The 25,577-nt window shown below is 35.6% G+C and overlaps 1 protein-coding gene across 1 annotated transcript in view; it reads left to right on the forward strand.

Moving 5' to 3' along the window:
- LOC150088829 (uncharacterized) overlaps positions 1 to 25,577 on the forward strand; it is a 247,355-nt gene that overhangs the window by 109,636 nt on the left and 112,142 nt on the right. Inside the window, exons 16-19 of the mRNA XM_090370333.1 lie at positions 2,045 to 2,105; positions 5,220 to 5,503; positions 12,451 to 12,580; positions 21,162 to 21,316. Coding sequence (XP_090226459.1) covers positions 2,045 to 2,105; positions 5,220 to 5,503; positions 12,451 to 12,580; positions 21,162 to 21,316 — 630 coding nt within the window. The remainder of the gene's footprint in view (positions 1 to 2,044; positions 2,106 to 5,219; positions 5,504 to 12,450; positions 12,581 to 21,161; positions 21,317 to 25,577) is intronic.

Here is a 25,577-nt window from a genome sequence, read left to right on the forward strand (position 1 = left end):
GGATGTTTCTTTGCTCATGTCAGGTATGGTGATGATTGGTATGTTCTCCCTCATGGGTGAGTTATGAACTAAGGATACAAATATGAAATCTCAGGAAACAACGGAAGGTTGGATCTCATGATGTTTGCCTATTGGCAGTGGGTTGTTAAAAATTAGAATAAGTTGCCTCCCAATGTGGTTGAGGCAATGAAACTAAGTTTAAAGCAAAATTGGATGATTACCTTGTGGGAATAGTATGAATATTCTATTTTTTTTTCATGTTGTAGCAGCTGAGGATTTCAGCTAAATTCCTAACAGTTGTAAATCAAATATGGCTGCTTTATGTTACTTGAATCTTGGTCTAATCACATATGTGATATCTCTGAAATTAGTAGATTTTTGAAATTATGCTAGATATCTATTATGTTTATATTTATAAAATTAAATTTGTGCCTTAAAGTGAGGGTGTAAAGTGCCATTTCTGATTTTCCTGGGTGATTTGGGGTGTGGAATTAACATGATGCTTTAATTTCTGCCCTAAGGTACATCTTGTGGAGCCTTGATATGAAAAACTACGTATGCTAGAAACTATCAATTGTGCTTTTGGTATGTATTTTATACATACCTGAATCATGATTACTATAAACTGAATACTTCTTATGGTAATACTATTAACTGAATAACTGCTTTTGGTAATACAGTAATAACTCACTTAACGAAGTAAGTGCATTCCCGTACTTCAGTTCATTATAAGAAACTTCGTTATCAGAGGTAGAAATACCATAGCAAGAATATGGATATGTTCCTACACTTAAAAAAGAGGTAAAATTGTTCGAAATAAGTTTATTTGAAATGAGAACATACATATTATATTATAAATATTAAATAAAACTTCACAAAAGTCAAGTAAAACAGTAAACTTAAAACCTATTTTGAAAAATAACACAAAACAACACTAGTGCTCACTTGATGACTTTTTCAAAAATGCATCTAGGGTCGACTGTCTTGCTTTTTTCTTACGATCATGTAGCATCTCACTATAACAAGTTAAAGCGTTTAAAATGGATCTCTTCATAATGCAGTTTTTTTTAAAATCGGGATCATTTTCTGATAAGACATCTAAGGCATGAATCACTTCATTTAAACAATTAGACAAGATCTCTGTTGTTAATATCCTCTCTGGGGGAACCTCTTCCTCATTCTCTGAACTGTTTATGTGATAAGTGAAATAGATCTTCATATTATTGATTGATGTGTGGAATGCAAGTAAATTTTAGAGTCATTACAAATTTGGTTACATGTTTTATTCAGGATTCCATTAATGTGAGATGGCTGTATTTAAATTCCAATTTGTGTATTTGAGCACATGTGTAAAAGTACTTCCTCGCCTACTACAACATAATTGCTTAAATTCTCACATCACTTAACAGTTGCAAGTCCTTAAAAATGAACCATGTTGTAAAGTTTCTTTCTGACTTCAGGCTTGGAAAAATTTTTTTTATCCCATTAACTTGTCTTTTGGCAGCTCATTGCTGCAAATTCAAAGTAAATTATGCACTTTGCATTTGATGTTCAGAGTAGATGTGTTCCCAATCATTTTATGAATTTTTTTAAAAAAAGGGTGGCTTATTTTAGTGTTGGATTTTGTTTGAAGAGTACCAAATTCATAGATTTGTGACTTTTTTTAAAATATGTGTTAGTTTTAGAATTAAGTAGTACTTTGAAAAAGAAAGAAAGGTAAGCTATCAAATATTTTGAAATATTACTTTATTTATTTATGCCAGCATCCACTTAATTTGGATAAATAATAATTTAACATTTTACCTTTGGAAACAGTGAAACTGTTCATTGTGTAGCCTGTAATTTCTGGAAGTTATTTATCACTTGATTAAGCAGAATTAAATGATACATGGTGATATATAATTGTTAAAATTTTGATGACATAAAATTAAGTGTTAAGAAGATACCCTATTAAAAATCCTGTTTAAAACTTAATTTTATTCTGATAGTGTATATGTATATACAGTATTTGTTTAATTAATTAATGATGTTTTTCATTTTAAAGGTACTGGAGCATCACATCTTTAAGTTCTCTTTCGTCTGATATATTAGACTTTGTACATAATGTAAGTAGTTTTAAAATCATCTTTTAAAATGCCGTGATGTATTAGTTTTGTTGTTGAAGAAACTATTTTTCCTTTTTAATGATACTTATATTAATTTATTTAGAAATTAGATAATACAAATACTGTAACATCTTAAACAAAAGAATGTAGATGGAACTATTATGATTATGTGTAGTTTGTAATTATAATGAGTAAAAAAATGCATGAAATGAAAATTAATTTTGAATATTTACATAAACGATATACTTAACTATAGTAATATTTTGGTCATAGTTTATGACATACGGGAATGCAAAATCTGAGGTTAGGAGATCATGGAACTGAAACTCTTAGAGGGCAATAAAACCATTATTGTAGACTTTCAAAGTTTGGATAATTTTTTCTTCATCAACAGCACCGTCATCATCATCCAAATCTCTTACATCCAGTGGGTGCAGCTCAGATGACAGTACAAATTGATCCTTCAGGTGAATGGAAAGCTGATAGCCCTTCTGGATTATCAGCCTCTCATTCACTATTTTCCTCTGTGCTGTTATGTTTTATTGCTAGATCTTTAGCCCTCACCAGTAAGCTCTTTTTTTTTAATTCCTGCTTAATACCATCAGTCCATTGTTAGTAGTTAAAACTACTGATTAAGTGAAATTAGCCACATACTCAATTGTTTCACAGTTTTGCTTTATTTCTATGAAATTTTAGGAATTATGTAGGCTAAAGGGAATTAAAGAAAGGGCTAAGGTGCATCTCAAATTACGGCATGCAAAAAGATCATCTCGGTCACCCAAGCTGGACTGGAGGCAGCTAATGAATGCTGCCAATAAACAGGCATATCAGATCGCCCTATCCAACCGCTTCGAGATGCTGGCCGTGTCCGAGGATATAAATGAAGAAGAAAAGCAGATCTCTGATGCCATCCTGGAATGTGCCAAGCCCCTATGTCCACCTGCCCGACGTCGAACGCAACCATGGATATCAGACGAGTGCCTCGACCTCGTGGACAAACGGAAACAGGCAAAGTTGGTCGACTTTGAACGGTACCGGCAGCTAAACCGAGAAGTCCGACAAAGAATGACAGCAGAAAGAGAAGCATACTGGAACCAAGTGGCAGACGATCTTGAAGTGGCGGCATCCAAGAACGAGTACCGCACTCTATACCGCACCCTCAGATGTCTGAGTGGAAAGACCAAATTGACTAGTGACAACATCAAGAATGCTGATGGGACCTTCGTGCGATCACCATCCGAACGCCTGCAACGGTGGAGTGAATTCTTCAAAGCTTTGTATAATCACAACCCACCTCAGGGACCGCCAGCAACAGCACTCTCGATCGACCCCCCCTGAGGTCTCCATGGTCGATGTTGAGCCTACAGTAGAAGAAGTGAAAGCAGCCATACAATCCCTGAAGAATGGCAGGGCACCAGGAGTGGACCAAGTCACCACAGAAGCGATCAAAGCCGGGGGAGATGTACTGCTTTGCCGACTACACTCACTCCTCAAAACCATCTGGTGCACTGAACAAATTCCGCTAACATGGAGGAAAGCCATTATCGTACCGATCCACAAGAAAGGTGATAACCGGGACTGCAAGAACTACCGTGGCATCAGCCTCCTTTCCATCATCGGAAAGGTCTTTATGAAGATCATCCAGTCAAGACTGCAAAAACATCGCGAGCAAACCTGTCGAGAAGAACAGGCAGGATTTAGACCCGGGCGAGGATGCTGTGATCAAATCTTTGCCATTCGTCAGTTGATGGAGGAGAGGATCCGGTGTGGACAGCGAACCGTCATTGTTTTCATTGACTTTAAGTCTGCTTTCGACTGTGTCCACCGGCCTGCCTTATGGAAACTACTAGAAGTTGAACATGTACCTCGAAAAGTCATCACACTCCTCCAAACTGCATACAACGGTTTAACCAGCCAGGTGCGCATCCAGAACGATTTATCTGAGGAATTTACCATCCAAACTGGAGTCCGCCAAGGGGATGTAGCCTCCCCGTTGCTTTTCAACATCGTGGTCGACGCCATTATGAGGCAAGCATTCAGAAACAGACAGGGCATACAATATGACAAGGATCACTATGTGACTGACCTGATGTTTGCTGATGATAGTGCTATCCTTGCCGGTAACGACGCTGAAGCCACGGACATCCTCTACGACATTGCCCGCATTGCCCGGCCATACGGTTTGAAGATCAATGCTGGTAAGACAAAGGCCCTGACAACAGATGGGTCGCAAGCCACCATCTATCTCGCAGGCGTCCAGATCGAGCAAGTGCAGGACTTTAAATACCTTGGGTCGCTGGTCCAGGAGAAGAAAGTTGCATCCACCATGGAAATCCACAGCAGAATTGGACAGGCGGCCACTGCGTTCGCCTCGCTCAAATGGTGTCTGTGGAAGAGGACCAACATTTCCACAAAGACTAAAATCCGACTCTTCCGGACTTTGATCCTGCCCATTCTCCTTTACGGATCGGAAACATGGATTTGTCTCAAGTTAGATTTGAACAAACTTGAGGTATTCCAAATGCGATGCCTGCGGCAGATCTTGGGCATCTCTCTTCGCGACCGCATCACTAATGATACCATCCGCGCCAGATGCCAACAGCAACCAACCATTGCCGACCAAATCCAGAAGCGAAGGCTTAGATGGTTTGGCCACGTATGTAGAATGGGCACGAACAGAATACCATCCAGACTCGTTTGGAGACAACGACCCACCCAATGGAGCATCCAACGGACCGCGCCTAGGAAAACGTGGGCCAAGCAAGTGGAAAATGACTTGAAGAGCCGACGTCTCGACCTTAACCAGGCCAGGACTGACGCCATGGATCGTAAGGTATGGAAGAACATCACAGAGCAAGTCCGAAACCCTGCGGCACCTACAGCAGCATACTGGTTGCGTGGCCAACCGCTTCCCCCAGCTGCCAGCTAAGGACCAAAGAAGAAGAAGAAGAAAGAAAGGAAGCAAATTAAAAATAAAGTAGATAATAATTTCTAAAATAGTGACTTAGTAATTTATAAACCAAAATATTAACTGTTTCACTAGTGATTAACTTTAATGACTGTTTTTGTTTTGAAGTGTGTAAGTGATTAATAATTATATTAATTTGATTTTAGGATGACCAGTCAACAAAAGAAGAAGATATTGTGAAGTTTTTTATTTTTGTACTTTTGATGCTTGGCCATAAGCGAAGAAATAGAATTTTCAATAAGCAGCTTATGAAACTTGATGTGATTAATAACATACACTATTCAGATTCTATTACTGGACTTAATAGAAATGAACTAAGTGCAAGTCAGATTAAATTACCTTCTTCAGTACCCATTTCTTGTGGAAGTGCTCATGTGTCCCTTATTGTTAATGGAATATTATATACATGGGGAAAAGCTGGTAGTGGCAGGTAAGTAAAAGATATGATAACTTTTGGTAACTGATAGTTATTTAGTGTAATTTTTATTATTATCTTTTATTAAATTACAAAAAGTCTATGGATTTCATAAAGACTAAATATTTGAGTTACGAGAGTATCCCCATGGTAGCCAACAGAATTTTTAGTTCTCGCAATTGGAAAGTTTTTGAAAAATTTTGCTGTTTTATTGACCTAATTACCAGATTAAATCATATTCTGCATACAGCTTTTTAGTCCTAGTCACATTCGTTAGTTTATTTTTAAATTTAGCTAAAGATTTTGTATGTTTCTATGTAATATACGTAGAACCTTTGTATCAACGAATTGACGCAAATATCGTATCTCGTAACTTTTTACTGTAGTGGTAAATCTTGAAAGTTTGAATCACGTAAGTTGGTGTTAGTAGATAATTTTATTAGCTATTATAATTAACTTTACAAGCATAACAGTATAGTATAAGCGCAATAACATAATATATATATTTAATAATTTAAACTTGATAGCATAATACATAAGACCGTTGTAGCCAAGTGGTCAGGCGTGCGGGTGCATAAGTGCACATGCCTTGAGTGACCTGGGTTCAAGCCCGTGACTGCTGAATACAGTGCTGTTTCTTGTATTCTCTCTACCTTGTGAACTCCTCTGACCGTGTGGTCGTCCCAGAGTGTAAACAGAAAATTTATTTATTTATATTATTACTGCATAACCAGCATATAGTGTTATTATTGCAATTAAGTATATTACTTTAGTGTAGTATTCTCAATTAAATTTAATTTTAATGGAAATCATACCTCAGAGCAGCAAAGCAAAGAGCTCAAAATAGTGGAAGTGCTGTGGCTCAGATGAGAAATTGAGGGGGTGGACTTCCTATGAATCACAGCCTTGTGAGATGTACTGCTTGCTTAACATTTGTGGATCTATCTGGGATGGTAAATGATACTGCCAAGGGGGTTGTCTTTGTGTGTCCGATGTAAAGAGTGTGAGGATATTAGGCATCAACTTTGCATTTACGAGAGCTCAGTGTCATCAATGAGAGCTCAACTTAATCCTTCGAGGGCATCAGGACAGATGCCCTCGAAGGATTAAGTTGGGCCCATCGAGCTCTCAGCTGCCCACCTCAATGCCAGAGCTCGCACTTGTGCATCAGGCAACACAACGGCAGCCACCAAGGTAGAATGTGCTGTATCTACAGGAGGTTCCTATTGTCAGTAACTATTGTCAGGGAAACAGGAAATATATTGTGAAAAAAATGATAGGTGGAATAGGACCAGGGTATGTCTGCCAGGGGCAAAAGTTGATAACATAGAGCAGATGTCATCTTTTAAGGGTACAAAAGGTGATATTGCTGTACACTTTGGCACTAATGATATTAAGAGTAGGAGATGTGAGGACTTACTTAACAAGTACAGAGCAATCTTGAGAAAAAATTGAGTTAGGGTTAAAGTTGAAAGTGTCTGTAATTCTGCTCAGACATGATAGGAGGGAGTACAAAATGAGAGCCTTGTCAATCAATCTGACCTTGGAGAGATTGCACAAGGCTGATGGGATAGAATTTTTCTCAGCATGATCAGTGCTTCCAGGAGAGACTATTTCTATAGGGGTGGAATACACTTAAATAGAAAGAGTGCAAGAATATTTGCTAATACTGTCAAGGCAGTGTTAGGTGGATCAGAAAACTGCTAGCTTGGAGGGGAGGATATACAGACTAATAGATTAACAATAGCCACAGGCAGAGGTGAAAGTGATTCTTGTACTGCAGCAACAGTACAAGAATCACTTTCTTGTACTATTGGAACATGCCGAAACCTGGTCAGCAAGGTACCAGGGATTTCAAGTCCTGCTGTGGGTCATCAGTGAACAAGGAAATACGTGGGCCTGTGTTAGTCTAATTAAGAATAAGAACAGGTGCATGCGTATCCTTGTGTGTACACTAATGGTAAGAGCATCTGATTAATTTGAAGTGCTGGTCAAGTTCATCCAATGCAGACATTGTAGGGATATCAGAGACTTGGTGTCGTTCAGATGTAAGGGATGCAGGATTTAAATATGGGGAGTTCAATGTGTACAGAAAGAACAGATAGGACAGCAGGTGGAAAGAATTATGCTCTTAGTTAGGAAGCACATAAAATCTAAGGCAGTACATCGAGTTGACATTGGTGGACAGTGCAATGTTCAGTCAGTTTGTTGTCATATAAGCATTGAGAAAACAAAAATTAGAGTAGAAGTGTGTTATAGGCCGAATGAATGTGATGAGTACAATGAACAACTGTACAGAGATATAGAGTGGGCCAGTAAATCAGAATGTCTTATAATGGGCGATTTTAACTTCCCAAATGTTGACTGGAACTTGTGGATTTATTGGATGACTGTTTTCTATAGCAACATGTTAGAGTGGCAACGAGAGAGAGAGAGAGAGAGAGAGAGAGAGAGAGAGAGAGAGAGAGAGAGAGAGAGAGAGAGAGAGAGAGAGAGAGAGAGAGAGAGAGAGAGAGAGAGAGAGAGAGAGTGTGCAGTGTACTTGACCTGATTATCAGCAGTTTCATGCATTAAGAATCTGCAGATAATAGAACTACTAGGTGGCAGTGTAAGTAAATCCCACACAAACCTGTACAGAGGGACAAACCAACGATGGTACTAACAACAAATTCTAAATGGCTAGTGTTCAGAGAACTAACCATAGAGGCTACTAGGCTTTTCATACCAACTAAGAAATACTGTTCAAGAAATACTGTGCTTAGACCTAAATGGATGTCATTTGAACTGTTGAGACATGTGGCAGAGAAGGAAAATGCATGGGATGCACATAAATTTTCACTTGCTACAGAAGCCTATGATAGATATGAAGTAGTCTGCAATCAAGTCACAAAGGAGGTAAGGCAAGCCAAGTCAGATTATGAGAAGTCCCTGTCAAAGAAAGATAAGAAAAGCAACAAAGACTTCTTTACTTATATTATATAATAGTAAGAAGGGGTTGAAAGACATTGGTCCACTTGATGTTGATGGTTTAACTGTTAATGAACCTGCTCAGGTTGCTGACAGACTTCGATAGGTATAGGAAGCAAAAAATAATTTTGATATCATATGCTTGAATTTAAGGAAAGCTTTTGATGATGTTGCACATAAAAGACTGTTGTACAAATTGGAGAAGTGTGGCATTAAGGGCAAGTTGCTGTTATGGATAAAGGGATGGTTAGTGGGAGAAGACAGAGAGTGGCAATCAATGGACACTGCTCTTTGTGGACTAATGTTATCAGTGGAATCCCTCAGGGTCCTCTGCTGGGCCCATTGTTGTTTTCTGTATTTATTAATGATATTGATGAAGGTATATCAGGCTTAATGTCTATGTTTGCAGATGATATGAACGTTTGGCAGGATGGTTAATGGTAGTAATGATGGTATGCTACTGCAACAATATCTAGAAAGGTTAGGGGGTTGAACTGAGAAATGCAATTGAGGTTTAACATTGACAAATGCAAAGTACTGCATGTGGATAGTAATAATCCCAGATTAATGTACCAGCCGTGTGGTAATACACTCAGGTTAGTGAAAAATTAAAAAAACCCGGGGATAATTGTGCAGTCAGATGTGAAATTCCCTGAGCAGTGCAGAAAAGCTGCCACGACAGCACATGGGTTTTTGTCATTGCTATACAGGAATTTTCTAGCACAGATAAGGAGGTGATTATTCCATTATATAAGCCAATGGTCAGGCCAAATCTTGAGTCCTTCATACAGGTCTGGAGGTTATTTTAGGAAGGATGTAGAACTGCTGGAGTGAGTACAGAGAAGGGCAACGAGATTTGTGAGTGGAACAAAAGGGTGCTCTTACCAAGAGAGGCTTCAGTTCTGCAAATTGCAGTACCTGGACACTAGGCACATGTGAGGTCATCTGGTTGAGGTGTTTAAGGCTTTAAATGACTTGAGCAAGCTCAGTGCTGATGGGATTCTTCTTTTTGTTTAGACTGTGCACACCATGGGGTATAAATTCAAATGAGGAAGGGAAAGTTGCAGAATAGATGTGTGGCAGTTTGCATTTAGCCAATGTGTAGTTGATTGCTGGAACAAACTCATGTTCAATGTTGTGGAAGTGGAAAACTTAAGCTTGCTTTCTTCCATCATTTCTATGATACTAATAATTAATTTGTTATTAGCTACATAGTGCAAGGAAGCTATCAGGTTTTGTAGCACTAGCCAGAAAAAAAAAAAAATATATATATATATATATATATATATATATATATACAGGCATACCTCGAATAACGAATAGGATGCGTTCCACGAAATTACTTCGTTAAGCGAAACTTCGTTTTCAGAGGTAAAAATACTATGGCCAGAATAGGGATACGTTCCCACTTAAAGAAAATGAAAAGCTTTTTTTTCGAACAAAGAAAAGTTTTATTAAATAAACAGTCAACTTACATACAAAGTGAAATCTCATTTTAAAATATGAGTCTAAAGTTGATTGCTTATGCTTTTTTTTCTCTTTCATTTAACAGTTGCCTATACGGAGTTATTGCATTTAACACCGATCGCTTAACAATAAAACTTCTTCCTAAATCAGGATCATTTTCACTAAAAAAATTTAAAACGTTTTCAATGTCATTTAAGCACCTTTTTAAATCTTTGGTTGTTAACACTTTTTCGGCAGGAACTTCTTTAACTTCGTCTTCATTATCTTTGTCTTCGTTGCTAACAAGATTTTCTAAATCTTCCACTGAAAAACCATCATCTTCTGCATTCAATAAATTTCTAACATCCTCTTCATCGACATTTTCGAAACCTATTGATTGCGCCATCTGGATAACTTCATTTCTAATTTCTTGAATGTTATTTTCTTCTTCTAGTACAACTTCTGGCCATATTTTGCGCTAAACTCCATTTAAGCATTTCTTAGTGACTTCTTTCCAAGAACTATCAATGTTTTCAATTGCGTTTTTAATGGTGTAGTTTTTCCAAAAAGTTTTAACTGTCATTTCCTCTTTATCCTCTAGTTCAGTTAAATTGCTTAATGTTCGACGCAGATAATAAGCTTTAAATGATGCTATTACTCCCTGATCCAATGGCTGAATCAGGGAAGTTGTGTTTGCTGGAAGAAACACAACTTTGACAGGAATGCATGTGTCCAACGTGTGAAGATCAGTAGGAGGTCCCGGAGCATTGTCTAACAACAAAAGAGCTTTTTCTTCAAAGTTGTTTTTTTGACAATACCGTTTTACTTCAGGACAAAAGTGGTTAACAAACCAATCAGTAAATAACTCTTGGTAACCCAAGCTTTTCTATTTGCTTTCCATATTACAGGTAAATTCATTTTTATGTTACCTTTTAACGCCCTCGGATTTTCTGAATGGTAAACTAATAACAATTTTAATTTATAATCGCCAGAGGCATTTGATCCAAAGAGTAACGTTAAACGGTCTTTGGCTGCTTTGAACCCAGCAGCTGATTTTTCTTCAATAGAAATGAAGCTTTTTGTTGGTAGCCGTTTCCAGAACAAACTGTTTTCGTCAACACTGAACACCGAATTTGGTGGAAAATTTTCACATTCAGTTATTTCCTTTAGTTTTTCTGGAAACTTATTTGCAGTTTCTCCTGTTAATTTTACACTATGAATCCTGGCCCGTTTTTTAAATTTCTCGAACCAACCACGAGAAGTCCCAAAGGTTTCCGTAATTTCTTCAGTTTGTTTAGATTTCAGGTGATTAAACTGGAATATTTTTTTTTATGTTAAATGGGGCTTGAAATTGCGGACTTCGTTATATCGAAGCTTCGTTATCAGAGGTAACGTTAACCGAGGTATGCCTGTATATATATATATATATATTCAGTGATCACTGAATTATGACCATCTACCTAATACCATGTTGGACCACCATTCACACAGATAACATCTGCTATTTGTCTAGGCATTGACTCCATTAGATTTCTGAAGATGTCTGTAGGGATCTGCAACCACTGCCTGTAAGGCTTTCCACAGTGTCGGAATATATATAACAGGTGCATTTCCATATGCCTCACTTCCCATTTCCAATTCCCATACCCACAGGTGTTCAATTGGATTGAGGTCAGATCAATTTGGAGGCCAATCAAGATAGATGATATCTTCACCCTGTTTCTCAAACCACTCGTGTACAGTATGGGGCCAATGACATGGTGCATTATCATCTTGGAACACCTAATTTCTGTGGAGAAAAATTGCAACATAGCAGGGTGCAGGTGGTCCCCTAAGAGTTTCTGGTAGACCTCACCAGGAAAACGTTGGTTCATATGCACCCTATAGTGAGCATCATGTTCAATGGATCCACGGATTGTGTCACACATGAAGGTGTCTGTCGGTGTGTTGAACCAGGTATTTGGACTTATCCGACCAACACACTTATTTCCAGTCCTCTAGTGTCCACCAGCATGTTGTTGACACTACAGCATTCACCATCAATGATGATCAGCTGTGAGAAGAGAGAGAGAGAGAGAGAGAGAGAGAGAGAGAGAGAGAGAGAGTGTCTCTAGGGTCATCTGCTGTGAAACTCCATGTGTCTGATGTGCAGCACATCGTCATTTAGGATATTGTTCTTGTATTCTCCATATTGTATTGCGATGTCAGCTGTTGCAGAGTGACCTGTCATTGATCCAGTACAATGCACTGCACCCTTCACTCATCATGAACATCCACCTTGCATAGCTCTCTTATTTAGTAAAACTCTGTTTGTTAGTTCTCTTATTTAATGAAACGTCAAATACCTGCATGAGAAAGTGACATTCACATAGCATATTTAAAAATTATTTTTAATTTGCTTGCTTTCGTCATTTTGGAGAAATTAATATTGCAATAATTAATTTAGGATTTTATAGCATATTTAAAAATTATTTTTAATTTGCTTGCTTTTGTCATTTTGGAGAAATTAATATTGCAATAATTAATTTAGCATTTTCACTTTCTTCAAGATTAGGTCATGGCGATATTACTCTTGAGTATTTGACTCCTTCTCCAGTTGATCTGCTACTTAATTTACAAGTTAAGGTGACTTCTGTGTCATGTGGAGCTCTGCACTCTTTAGCTGCTACTGATTGTGGAGTAAGACCTTTAGCTTTTTGTTAAAATTTAAAAAATATTTTACGTTAATACTATAGTTGGGTTATATTATTTATTTCTTTTGACATTGCATTCCAGCCATACACTAAAATTTAAAAATCACTTTTTTAATCAGAATACCTCAAAGAAAGGTGATAATTTTGTTACTTAAGAAAGAATGAATATATTACTATATGTGCACGATACATAAATTGTTCAGAATTATTACTATAACTTTTATATTTTTTAAATACTCTATATTTACAAACAAATAAATTAAATAAGTAAGTAGTAAAAAAAATAATAATAATAAAGAAAAATAAAAGACAAAAGAATAAAATAGTAAGGCAGACATTGATGGCTGCAGAGCATTACTACCTCATGTTCCAGAAACATAATTAGAATATGCAGATTGAGATTATTCCTGCAGTGTGGCAAGCCAAATAAACAAAAAAAAAAAAAAAAAACTTACCTACAGTTACAAAAATAGAAGAGGTGGTGAGGAATAAATTAAGAATAAGGGTGCTGCTGAAGGAATTCATTCTTAAAATAATTTAGAATATGAGCCAATTAATATAATTTAGAATATACAGTAGTAGACCCACACTAATCCAGTTTATGGATTAACTACTAATGAAATCGACTTCATCCTCACTAACAGAAGATATATTGTGAATGATGTTACCGTCCTGAATAAGGTAAATGTTGGAAGTGATCACAGAATGGTAAGATGTACACTTGATATAGATGTAGGTAAGGAAAGGAAAAAACTGACTCGAGTAAATAATACAAAGGTCTTTGAGATAACAGAAGAGGAGAAAAAGCAGTATGTACTGGAACTTAAGAACAAGTATGAGCTTCTGCAGACTGCTGAGGACCAAGATATCGACGAGGAATATTACAACTTTTTGAAAGTGATAAAGCCCGAGAAACCTATAGGGAAAAAGAAATCCAAAGAAGAAAAAATTAGTCAAGAAACACTTGTCATGATGAACCGAAGACGACAAATGAAAAGCAAGAAAAACACTGACAGGGAGAAAATTGAGTATACTGAGTTATGCAAAGCCATTAGAAAGAGACTCAGAGAGGACATAAGAAGATTTAACACAAGAAAAGTAGAACAAGCATTAAGGGAAAACAAAGGATTTAAATCAGCAGCCATGAGCAGTAATACAGAAAGACAAATGATACTGAAACTGAAGAATAGCGATGGTGTACTTATAAACAGCAGAGAAGGCATAATTCAAATAGCAGAAGACTACTATAGAGAATTATACAAGGAGCAGGGGAATGATGCCAGCAGTGGGGAAGATGGATTGCAAAGTAGCAACACATACGACATACCCAATATTCTTCCTGATGAGGTAGAACATGCATTGAAGAAAATGAAGAATCAGAAAGCCCCGGGGGAAGATGAAGTTACTGTAGAGTTGTTAAAATTGGGAGGAAGAGACATAACACAAAAACTGGCAAGGCTCTTCACAAAGTGCATTAGAAAAGGTGTGACGCCTAAGCAGTGGAATAATGCAATCATAGTTTTGCTGCATAAGAAAGGAGATAAATCAGAAATTGGAAATTATAGACCAATTAGCTTGTTATCCCACATCTACAAGTTGTTCACAAGGGTCATTACTAACAGATTAGAAAGAATACTTGATGAGAATCAACCGAAAGAGCAAGCTGGCTTTAGGACAGGATTCTCAACTATGGATCACCTTCACGTAATATCACAGCTAATGGAGAAAGCAAATGAATATAAAACACCATTATGCCTGGCATTTGTGGATTATGAAAAGGCATTTGACTCCATACAGCATAAGGCAATGTTTCGGGCACTGGAAAGACAAGGCATTGATACCCCATATATTATGATTTTGAAGAAAATATACGAGAGTGCTACCTCCTTTATTAGACTAGACAAAGACAGTAGGAAATTTAAAATTGAGGAAGGAGTTCGACAAGGAGACACAATATCTCCGAAGCTGTTTACTGCTGCCCTTGAGGAAGCTTTCAGAAGATTAGACTGGTCGCAGAAAGGAGTCAATGTGAACGGAGAGTACCTAAACCATTTACGATTTGCAGACGACATTGTGGTCATAAGCCATGATCCCAAAGAATTAGAGGAAAATCTTAATCAGTTATGCACAGCTAGTAAGGATTTTGGACTAAAGATGAATATGGCTAAAACAAAAGTAATGATGAACAAGTATGCCACAGAAAGGGAAATAATGATTGAAGGAGCAGTAATTGAAAAGGTGGAGTCATATACTTATCTGGGACAAGTTATTAGCTGTAATAATGATAAATGGCTGGAAGTCAAGAGAAGAATAAATTTTGGATGGATAGCATTCAGGAAATATAGTCACATACTGAAGAGCAATATCCCAGTTTGTCTGAAACGTAAAATAATGAACCAATGTATACTCCCCACCATGACTTATGGAAGTGAAACTTGGGCACTCACCAAAAGAATGGAAGAGAAGCTGAGAACTACACAGCGAAGAATGGAACGAATCATATTGGGAATCAGACTGTTAGATAAGAAGAGAAACACATGGATTAGGCAACAAACTCAAGTAAAGGACATTCTTATCAAAACTAAAGAACTAAAATGGTCTTGGGCAGGACACATAGCTCGAAGACATGATGACAGATGGACTAAGAAAATAACAGAATGGTACCCAAGAGGAGCTAGAAGAAAACCTGGAAGACAAAGGCGGAGATGGATAGATGAAATTCATGAGTTTGTGGGTAGTAAATGGATGTCCAGTGCTCAAAACAGAAGGAACTGGAAAGTTGCTGGAGAGGCCTTCATCCTGCAGTGGATTGAAAATGGCTGATGATGATGATGATGATGATGATGATGATGAATCCAGTTTAATTGGGGGGGGGGGAGAGGTAATCCAGATTAGTGAAGCAAAAGATTGCCCTGAAAAACAAAAAAAAAAACTTAGAATGCAAATAAATAGAAAATTTAATGATATAGGTAGTGCTGATGAAAATAAATAAAAAAAATATCACTGTAGAGCCTTTATTTCAAACTATAAAAAGACAATGCATTTATCCATCGATAGAAGATTCAGAAGTTGTACAGCAGACTCTCTGTTAACCAGGACACTTCAGGACTCCAAAGTTAAAAAAAAAAAAGATATGCACTGAAAATCATAAAATTCAAGTAATAAATAGAAAGATATAAACAGTTTTTTTGCAAGTCATCAAAAAGCGGCATTATAAGTCGTGATTGGGAGATGAATGTACCTATTATCCAGCAACTCCTGCTGTCTTCACACCAGCTGCTCGAAAAAACAATGGAAAGAGAACGAATATTTAGCTTGTTTTAGTGCATTGCATGGATTGTTGTGCTCCATCACAATGCAAAAAAAAAAAAAAATGTTTCGTTATTTATGCCAGGAGTGTCAATTTTTTTTATAGTAAATATTTTTTTTTTGTTTATAAATCATGAAAATGATGGGTAAACGCAAAAGAGTTATGTTTTCAATTGTACAAACACTTGAAATTATTCAAAAGTTTGAAAACGGTGCTGTTAAATCTTTAATGAACCAATATAATATTGGTAACCAAACAATACGTGACATCTTAAAAAAATAAAGGGAAGCTATTAGGTTTTGCAAGCACATCTGATAGCATTAAAGGCATGACTATCAGAAAACGATGAAACTGTCTGCATATGGGACCTCAACAGGGCAATGGTGTTGTGGTTTAACCAACAATTAGATAAACCCATAATGTATAAAATATGTTAACTTATGTACATATATACATATAAAGAAGTACGCAAATGAAGTGATATGAGCAATTACACCCATCTGATTCAGAGTCAACAACAATACTAAACATGCAATATAATGTGATGTATGTTCTGTCTCTCTCTCTCTCTGTGCAGTCAGAGTGACTCTCTGCCTTCCTAAATCCCATGTGTCTTTCAAAGTACAGTACTCAACTGTGAAAGAATTTTTCATATTTCTATCTGGAACTGTCTTGATGGCACCAAGACCAAATTGTGTGAAATATCAGTATAAATGGAATTGAAAAACCGACCCCAGTACCTTGACCACTATCTTGAAACAAAAATAAAATAGGCAAACAATGGTGTGGAATTACTGCATTTTGAACATTAAACAAGTCAGTGCATCACCAACTTGATTACTTTTTTTTGTCAGCTCAATGATGCACTGATTTGTTTGAAAAATAAAAAATATCAGCATTACTTTTTCAGACAAAGGTGCCATATAAAATTTCTTTGGTGGACATGAGTTTTTGTATTTCCAAACACTTGACTTTAATTCTGGTTCATAGTTTCTAATTCAACAGCTATCACTAGTGACACAATATAATAGCGTAGCTTAATTTAATTTATTATGATACTCACCATTTTATAATCTGCATTGATGTTGGAATAAATTGGATGATAATTTTAAATTTAAGTTAGCGTGAATAAGTTAGGATTTAAAAACAGAATTAAAATGTGCGCAAGTAAGTAGAAGTGCACGTCTTCGTCCTTGGTTGTCAATGTTGAAATTTGAAACGATTTTAGCTATACGGTTGGAAACAGAATTTGAAACGATTTTAGCTATATGGTTGGAAACAGAATTTGAAATGATTTTAGCTATACGGTTGGAAACAGAATTTGAAACGATTTTAGCTATACGGTTGGAAACAGAAGGCCAATGGCCTTCTGTTTCCAACCGTATAGCTAAAATTGTTTCAAATTTCAACATTGACAACCAAGGACGAAGACGTGCACTTCTACTTCCTTGCGCACATTTTAATTCTGTTTTTAAATCCTAACTTATTCACGCTAACTTAAATTTAAAATTATCATCCAATTTATTCCAACATCAATGCAGATTATAAAAAGGTGAGTATCATAATAAATTAAATTAAGCTACGCTATTATATTGTGTCAGTTATAAATGGTACTTTAAGAGATCTACAATTTTCGAATTATCACTAGTGATTATGGACAATAAAAAAAAAAAGAAAAAAAAGTCTGGTTTTGTTTAACAAGGGTCATATTTTTTAAAACATACATTTTGTATGTTTTAAAAAATATGAATTACAGCAATGGAATATAGTAATTACAGTTGTGCAACTGACTCACCAAATGTCATACTGCAATGTGATGCACACACCTTTTTTGATCAAGATTACCAGCAAGCAGTTTTGCCAGTTTTGTTACTTTTCAAACAGCTTTGTATAAAGCCTTTCCTTCTTACATAACACAAGAGTTTATTGTGTCAGTCATATGAGAGTGACCTATTCATTAGCAAAAAATGAAAAAAAAAAACAGCTCTGGAAAAAAAAGAGATTTTTTTCCAGAACTGTTTTTACCAATTATTGACCCTTTTTACAGAACAAAGCTCCAATAGTGAAGCTAAAGCAGAAGAAATGGTGTTAGTGGAAGTGGAAAATAATTTGTAGTCAAATAGTAATTCAAATACAGTCGGACATCTATATAACAAAATCGATTGTTCCCTTGAAAAAATTCGTTAAATAGAAATTTCGTTATAAAGAAATATGACCTTTTAAACAGTGAAAAATACTGTAAATTCAGAAATATGTGGTATGAATAAAATTTTTAACATTTTAAAACAATTGATTTATTAATACATACATATTAAGAAATGACTACTTACATGATGCGCACAATGTACTAGTACACTTTTAAGAATTATGTCATAAAATGTTTGGTTATTTTCTGTTATACACTGGATTCTACTGTTCATAAAAATGTTCGCATTTGTTTAAACACTGAAATATATTTTCTTCCCACTGAAGGCCTCAACGCAAAGTTTCAAATTCTGCTAACATTTCTTGTTAGGGATCTTAGTAATGGTTACTCTATCATAAAATTCAGGACCATTCAGTGGTACCCTGGATGTGTGGTTAGTTTTGCTGCCTTACCCAAATTTCTTGTTATGATGTAATAATGTAATGACTATTAGAAGAAGCCTTTCTGTGTTATGACCTGGTTGTTTTGTGCTCATTGCACCCCATGTTGATTTTTTAAATGGGTGGAGCTGATGTTCCAAGGGCTACTTCATCCTCTACATTGGGGTACCTGGAAGCAGGCTTATAAAATGCACACCAAAATGATTTACATGTGGTACAAAGCCAGAATGGTTTTATGTCTAGCACACTAGTGTTTAGCAGCCAGCAGAACTTATCACTGTTCATAAAATACATTAGTTTTATGTCTCACAGCAGAATGAACTTCAATTTTTTTTACAAGTTGATTGGATACTGCACTACTTTGGTATTACCAAAGGTTATTTTGCCAATTTCAAAGATAGCTGTGACAGCTCGTCCCTTGGTTCCTCATCTGAGAAGAGGTGGCCTCAAAAAACAGTTTCCTGAAAAAAGCAGTGAAAACAGAATTGTTCAGTTCAAATTGAAAATATGATATATAAGGTGTTTAAAAATTGTATGGAACTATTGTGGTAACATTCTCAGCTAAAAGTAAGAAAAAAGTTCCTATAAACATATCTTTCAAAATCTTTATTTCCAGGATATCAAACATTAAAGTACATTATGTAAAATGGTAAAACATTTATGTTCAAATTTGTCATAAAAATATGACTGTGTAAAATAGGTTTTAAATAGTACAAACATACACACTAACACTGATATTAATGATGTTGTTCTACTACATGAATCATATCACTTACTCAGTTGTGAGTAACCAGTGTGCAGAATACATACTGCAGTGTCGGTGTATCTGTTACTTGAGTTTCAAGTTCCGTGATGACTACCTCAATATTTTCAGTACAGCATTTGTTAAACTGATGTTAAGAGAGACACTACAAATCTGTTTACTTTTGCCGAGTTACCCAATATGATTTTAATTTATGCTGAGGTTCATAAGAATTCTGTAGTTGCTGTTTGTGGATACACCTAAAAATTTCCAACTTGACAAATACCAAATTGTAAAACATCTGCTGCTGTGGATAGATGACTTAAAGAAACAGGTATGCTGAAACCATTATGAATAAATTTTGGTGGAGCAAGATTTTGATGAACTGTGAATTTTGAAGAGTACATTGTACTTTACACTTATATGTTATGCTATACAGGTATCTCCTATCACAAGTACCAGAAGGTTGTGAGATAATGTCAGTGTTTCATCTGCAAGCATATGGAGTACATTACACAAAACAGTTATATCCATCTTCTACAGATGTATACTGTGTACACCTGTACAAGTATTGTTGCCATAAGTTATGAATAAATGTAGAAATTTGTGTCAGTGGCTCATTTTGCAATGTACATTTGATTCTCAATTTCTTAGCTATGTTATGGTTACAAATGAATCATGTTTTGCAAGAAATAGAATTCTCCACTTTCAACATTCACACCTGGATTGAAGAAAATCCACATACAGTTGTCACTCATAAAGATACCTTTTCCGTTAATGTTTAGTGTGGTGTACTTGAAAAAAATCCTATTGGTCCATATTTTTTACCAGCAAGGCTTTCAGGAATGGCATGCCTATATTTTCTGTGGAACAATTTTAAGTAACTATTGGAAGACATAACCCCCTTAAAAACTGGCAGAGGATATGGCTTATGTACAACAGTGCACCAGTCTACTTTCCCTGTGATGTTTCTGATTTTTAAATATGGAGTATAGTAACTGATGGATTTGTTGGAACAGCCCTGTATATTTTGTGTGGTGTGTGTGTGTGTGTTGGGGAAGTTCACATAAAATTCACAGTTTATTCTGCGTGTATTACTATACCACACGAACTGCATTAAGAATAGACCTGAATGACAGAAGATTGTGGATTTATAGTGCTGAATACTGTATTGAATAAAATGGAAGTCACTTTGAAAAACTGCTTTAGATGTTAAATAACCTTTTAGAGGGTTATTTCAATTTCTTTTATGTTTTGTAATATATGATTAATGTTTAATATCTCAGAAATAAAGAATTCTTTTTTCTTGTTTTTAGCGATAGAATAGGCTGTAACCTTTATAACACAAAACTTTATAACCTTTATACCACATAACATTAGTTTACATTAGTTTCTTTTTCATGCTTTTGTCTAAGAATTGTCACTAGAGACCAGTTGCTGTCTGGTGAGTGACCAGTAAGTCCCTGAAACAAGCTGTCATAAAACAAGCATCTTTTGAATAAGTGACTGAATAATCTTTCAGCAATACCATTTGTCTGAACTGCTCTGCTGGCTGCCAAATGGTAGATTGGGCAAGATAGCTCTAGTGTTTTCCGTAATATTGTAAGGGGTTGAATAGCAAAGACTATTTTACTATTTTGAAGATATAAGTTATTTTACCGCATAAATGAGAAGTCATTATTTATAATCAAAGGTATTATTTATAATCAATTGGGTTTTAAATAATACAAACATACACACCAACACTGAGATGAACAGTATCGTTCTACTACATGAATCATATCACTGAGCTGTGAGTAACTAGTGTGCAGAGAACATAGAGTATATATATTCTCTTTCATTTTAGAATGTTATATTAATGAAGAAATTTTAATAGCAAGCTGTTTTCAATAGTAAATATGAAAATTTTCTTAAAAAATAATGTCTCAGGTATTTGGATGGGGATCTTCTTGCTATGGACAAGTGGGAGTTGGAAGTGTTCAAAGATGTTGTAGGCCAATTCTTATAGAATCCTTCTCTAGAGAGAATATTGTTGCTGTAGAATGTGGGCAATATCACTCCCTGGCTCTGACAAGAGAAGGAAAGTAAGTGGTCATATTACTTTCATTGCATTTTATAAATACTTAAATTAGTAAATTTACTTGAGTTTGGGGACCAGGCCTCTATGACTGCTATTTATTCATCTTCACATTAGAGTAGACAGTAAGTAAGCCACAAAATAAGGAAAGAACACGAAATAAGCAGGAAGCTGACTTGAATATATATATTTTTTGACATAATCATAAACATAAAATATTTATATACCTGTCCCATTACTTTATCAAATTCTGGAAAGTTGCTGTTCAAAAAGATGTCAGTTGCTGTTGTAACTAGTGATGTAAAATAATTTTCAACCTCTGCATCATCAGAAAAACATTTGCCTCATAGCTGTTGTTTAAGTGGATCAAACAAATGAAATTGTTTCATCTTTCTAAATAACACAATAATAAATAAACTTCTTGGCAAATTAGGGTTGAGGTAAGTCCTGTAATGTGCTATATGTGGCCTTACATTCTCATGTAACAGCATTAGTCCAAATCTTAATAGACTTCTTTTGGAAGTATGTAATATGATATGACATTCACAGTATCACAAGTCATTTTGAAAATGTGCAAGAAAAATATCATAACAGTCTTAAGAAATAGCATTGTTTCTTTCACTGCTGATAGATAGCACAGCCTTGAATACTGGTAAGCCAGAAATGCGTCTGTTGCATGGTGTGTATTTTGATTTTGGTTGACAGAGATGGACTGACACTGACAGTTCTGCTCAGCATTTCATCTTACTCCAACTTTTGTGGCAGAGGTGTTCCAGTGACATGTAGTGTGTTTTGTATTCAGCTTTCATTTCCTTGGTAATTTATCACGTAATATACTTTTTTGAAATTTGAGGCAACCATTCATTGTTATAGGCTAAACCAGGGATTTCCAAAGTGGCCAGTAGCGACCCCCCAGGGGTCTTTGGGCAAGTTTCAGTGGTCTTTAGTTCCTAATAAAGCCACTGGGGATCAGTAAGATTATTTTAGGGGTCTTTAAAGAAACTATTTCCTCAAAAGATAATTCTAGAAATCTAGAATTAGTATACGAAACAAGTCATTAATGAAATAAGTCATTAACTCGGGCAGTCATCAAAGTGGCTTAGGGTGGAATCACACTATTGTCACCTCATGTGAGGTTACATGGAAACAAGTCAAACATCAAATATATGGGAGAGAGAGAGAGAGAGAGAGAGCGCACTATATTTTCCATTTTGTTTATCGGTCGGAGACAAACTGTTGTTAATGGCTGTAGTCGCAAGATAACACGTTGGCCTTCAAGGCCAATTCACATCCTCACAAGTTCACAGTTTTTGGTTCGAGCAGAAAATTTCCTACGGCATGAGTTTTCTGTCATGCTGACGAAAGGAAATAGAGGAAATGATAATAGAAACATGTCTAGTCACATAGATGCTCAAAGATGGCCAAAGGAGGAAAATAGATCAACAGTATTACAATTTACAAATCTAGAGGAACAAGTTGATCATTTCAGTTTGTACAACTCATAACAATTTCTAACAAGTTCAATTTTTAGCATTGTGAAGTTGTTTTTTTTATTAAATTTAATTTTAAAAAAATTTGTTTTGTATTGTGACGGAATGAATTCTTATTCCAAATTAAACTTGCAGTATTTCAACTTTCCTTAAACATACAACTAATTTTTCCTTACTGCTGACTGAATTTCGAAATTGCGTATTTTGCCCTTGTATGTCATCCTTAATTAGATTATATTGGAAATTAAATTCTACTTTATTCATCCATAAGTACATCTTAAAATGATTTTCATCTTCTAAGTAAATGATGGAATTCGTCCTTTTCTGTTCTTTTACAGTTTATTGTGTATCCATTGCTTACTCCTTTTTGTTTTCTCAGCCAGGCCCCAAAATTAAATATGGCTGGGGGCCTATTTCATCCTTAATCCACCTCTGTTCTTGGCTATAATAAAATCATTTTCTAAATCTTCTTCAAAATCTGAAGAAGAGGATGAAGTGTGGTAATTCATTTCACTTCAGCTTTCCTCAAAGAGAACAACGCATATATAATGTAGCATGGTAATAATGTGTCTCCTACGACCGACTTCGCAGTTTACACTGAACAGCGTGTTTATGGTCAAATGGCACTGGAGGGAGGGGAGTTCTCCCTTCTCCGAGTAACACGCAGTGAGGTGACAATCACTGTGTGCCCTTGAAAACATAGATAAATTGTTTTAGTTAGTGTCCAAGTACATTTTTGTTCTAGTGGTCATGCTCAGTTTTCGTTTTACCGCCATTGTTGTCGTCAAACTTCAGTACTGTTTCTAGTGTCAGTAGATATTTTTGTTCTGCAGTGTTTGGGAGTAGATTATTCATTTTGTTTTAATAGTGTCTTATTAAAATTATTTTAGTAAGAGTTCGAGTTGTGTTGAAATAATTTCTTATGAAAACATCTAATGATCATGTCTGATGCAAAAAAGAAGTGTCATCAAAATTCAGTAGAATATTTAAATTTCAGGTTTGTGCCTTCTCCCAGTAATGAAACAAAACCAATGTGTCTTTTATGTGAGAAAACGTTTAGCAATGATGCTATGAAACCTTCAAAAATGAAAGAAACTTTAAAAAACAGCATAATGATAAAAGCAACAAAAGACCTTGAATATTTCAAGACAATGAAGGAAAAATTTTTAAATCGTACAACGCTTAAGCCAGCCTTTTATAAAATCGTCTGCTACCGGCAGCCAGTGGTGGACTACAAGCATCGTATGATATTGCTCTCCTAATTGCAAAGAAAGGAAAACCACATACTCTTGGTGAAGAAATAATTCTACCCTCTATAAAAATAGCAATAGAGTGAGTTATGAAAAAGGATGCTAATCCAGTTTTGAGGAGTATTCCACTTAGTAATAATACAGCGCCATGGAGGATTGCTCAGATGGCAAATGATGTCCAAACAACAGTAAATTCAGAGCTGAAAGAGTTTGTTTGCTATGCAATTAGATGAGTCAACATTTGGAAGTATAAATATTTTAATGTTATTCGTACGGTATTACAGTAAGAGTAAAAAAGCAGTAATTGGTGAATTCCTTTTTGCCAAATCTTTAAAAACTGATTCCAAAGTTGAAATAATTTTTGGATGTGTGCAAGAGTATTTTTAAAAGTACGACATATAGCCACAATTGCAATGGATGGGGCTCCACCTATGGTTAGTAAGTACAGAGGATTTTTAGCTTTAGCTAAAAAAAGAAAATTCTAAAATACAAACAGTACATTGTGTTTTACACAGACAACACCTTGTTGCAAAAAACGTAAGTGAAGAATTGCATGCCGCTTTGAAAATTTGTATTAAGGTAATAAATAAAATAAAAGCAAATGCTCTTAACAGCCGACTGTTTGCTGTGCTATGTGAAAAAAAAATGATGAAAATTTCAACCAATTGCTTCTTCATACAGAAGTAACATGGTTGTCAAAAGATAACTGTTTGCAAAGCCATGTAGAACTTTATAACTCAGTGGTGGAATTTCTGTTTGAGCACTAAGTTATAAAGTTCTACAAGCTTTTGCAAACAGTTACCTTTTGACAACCATCAAAGTCAGTGTAAAAACCATCTCTTTTACCTTGCTGATATATTTTCAAAATTCAATGAAGCACAAAAAAAACTGCAAGGCAAAGACATTACAATTATACAGAGTCGTACAATTATTTTGGGATTTCAAGAAAAGTTAATGCGCTTCAAAACTTCACTGGGTCGTAGAAATTTTCACTTCTTTCCAAATATGTCATCTTTAGAACAAGAAGCCGAAGGAAATTTTTCAGATGCCGACATATTTATTTACGTAGCTCACCTCGAATGCTTAAAAGAAGATTTTAAAAATAGATTCAAGGATCTCGAAGATATGAAAGTCCCAGAATGGATTATGTCTCCATTTCATGCAGAGGGTGATAGGGACGATTTGGATCTGGATTTGCAAGAGGAAATTATTCAAATGAAGATGGACCTAGAAGCTAAACCACTGCACTCAAAAGAAAGTTTCAGGTGATTTTGGACAAGCAAAAATATTATTGAAAACTACCCCAAACTGTATAAAACTGTCAAGCCTTTATTATTGACCTATCCAAGTTCATACATGGTAGAAGCTGAATTTAGCCACGCTAACAGTATTTTAACTAAACAGAGAAATCGACTAGATCTTGAAAATAATGGAGATCTAAGATTAAAACTAACAAATCACGAACCCAATATTTCCTCTCTTCTAAAAGCACACCAACCACATCCTTCACATTAGACATGCAGTAAGT

This window comes from Mastigoproctus giganteus, chromosome 3 (assembly GCF_048544385.1).
Source record: "Mastigoproctus giganteus isolate SK-2022 chromosome 3, ASM4854438v1, whole genome shotgun sequence".
NCBI classification, from domain to species: Eukaryota; Metazoa; Arthropoda; class Arachnida; order Uropygi; family Thelyphonidae; genus Mastigoproctus; species Mastigoproctus giganteus.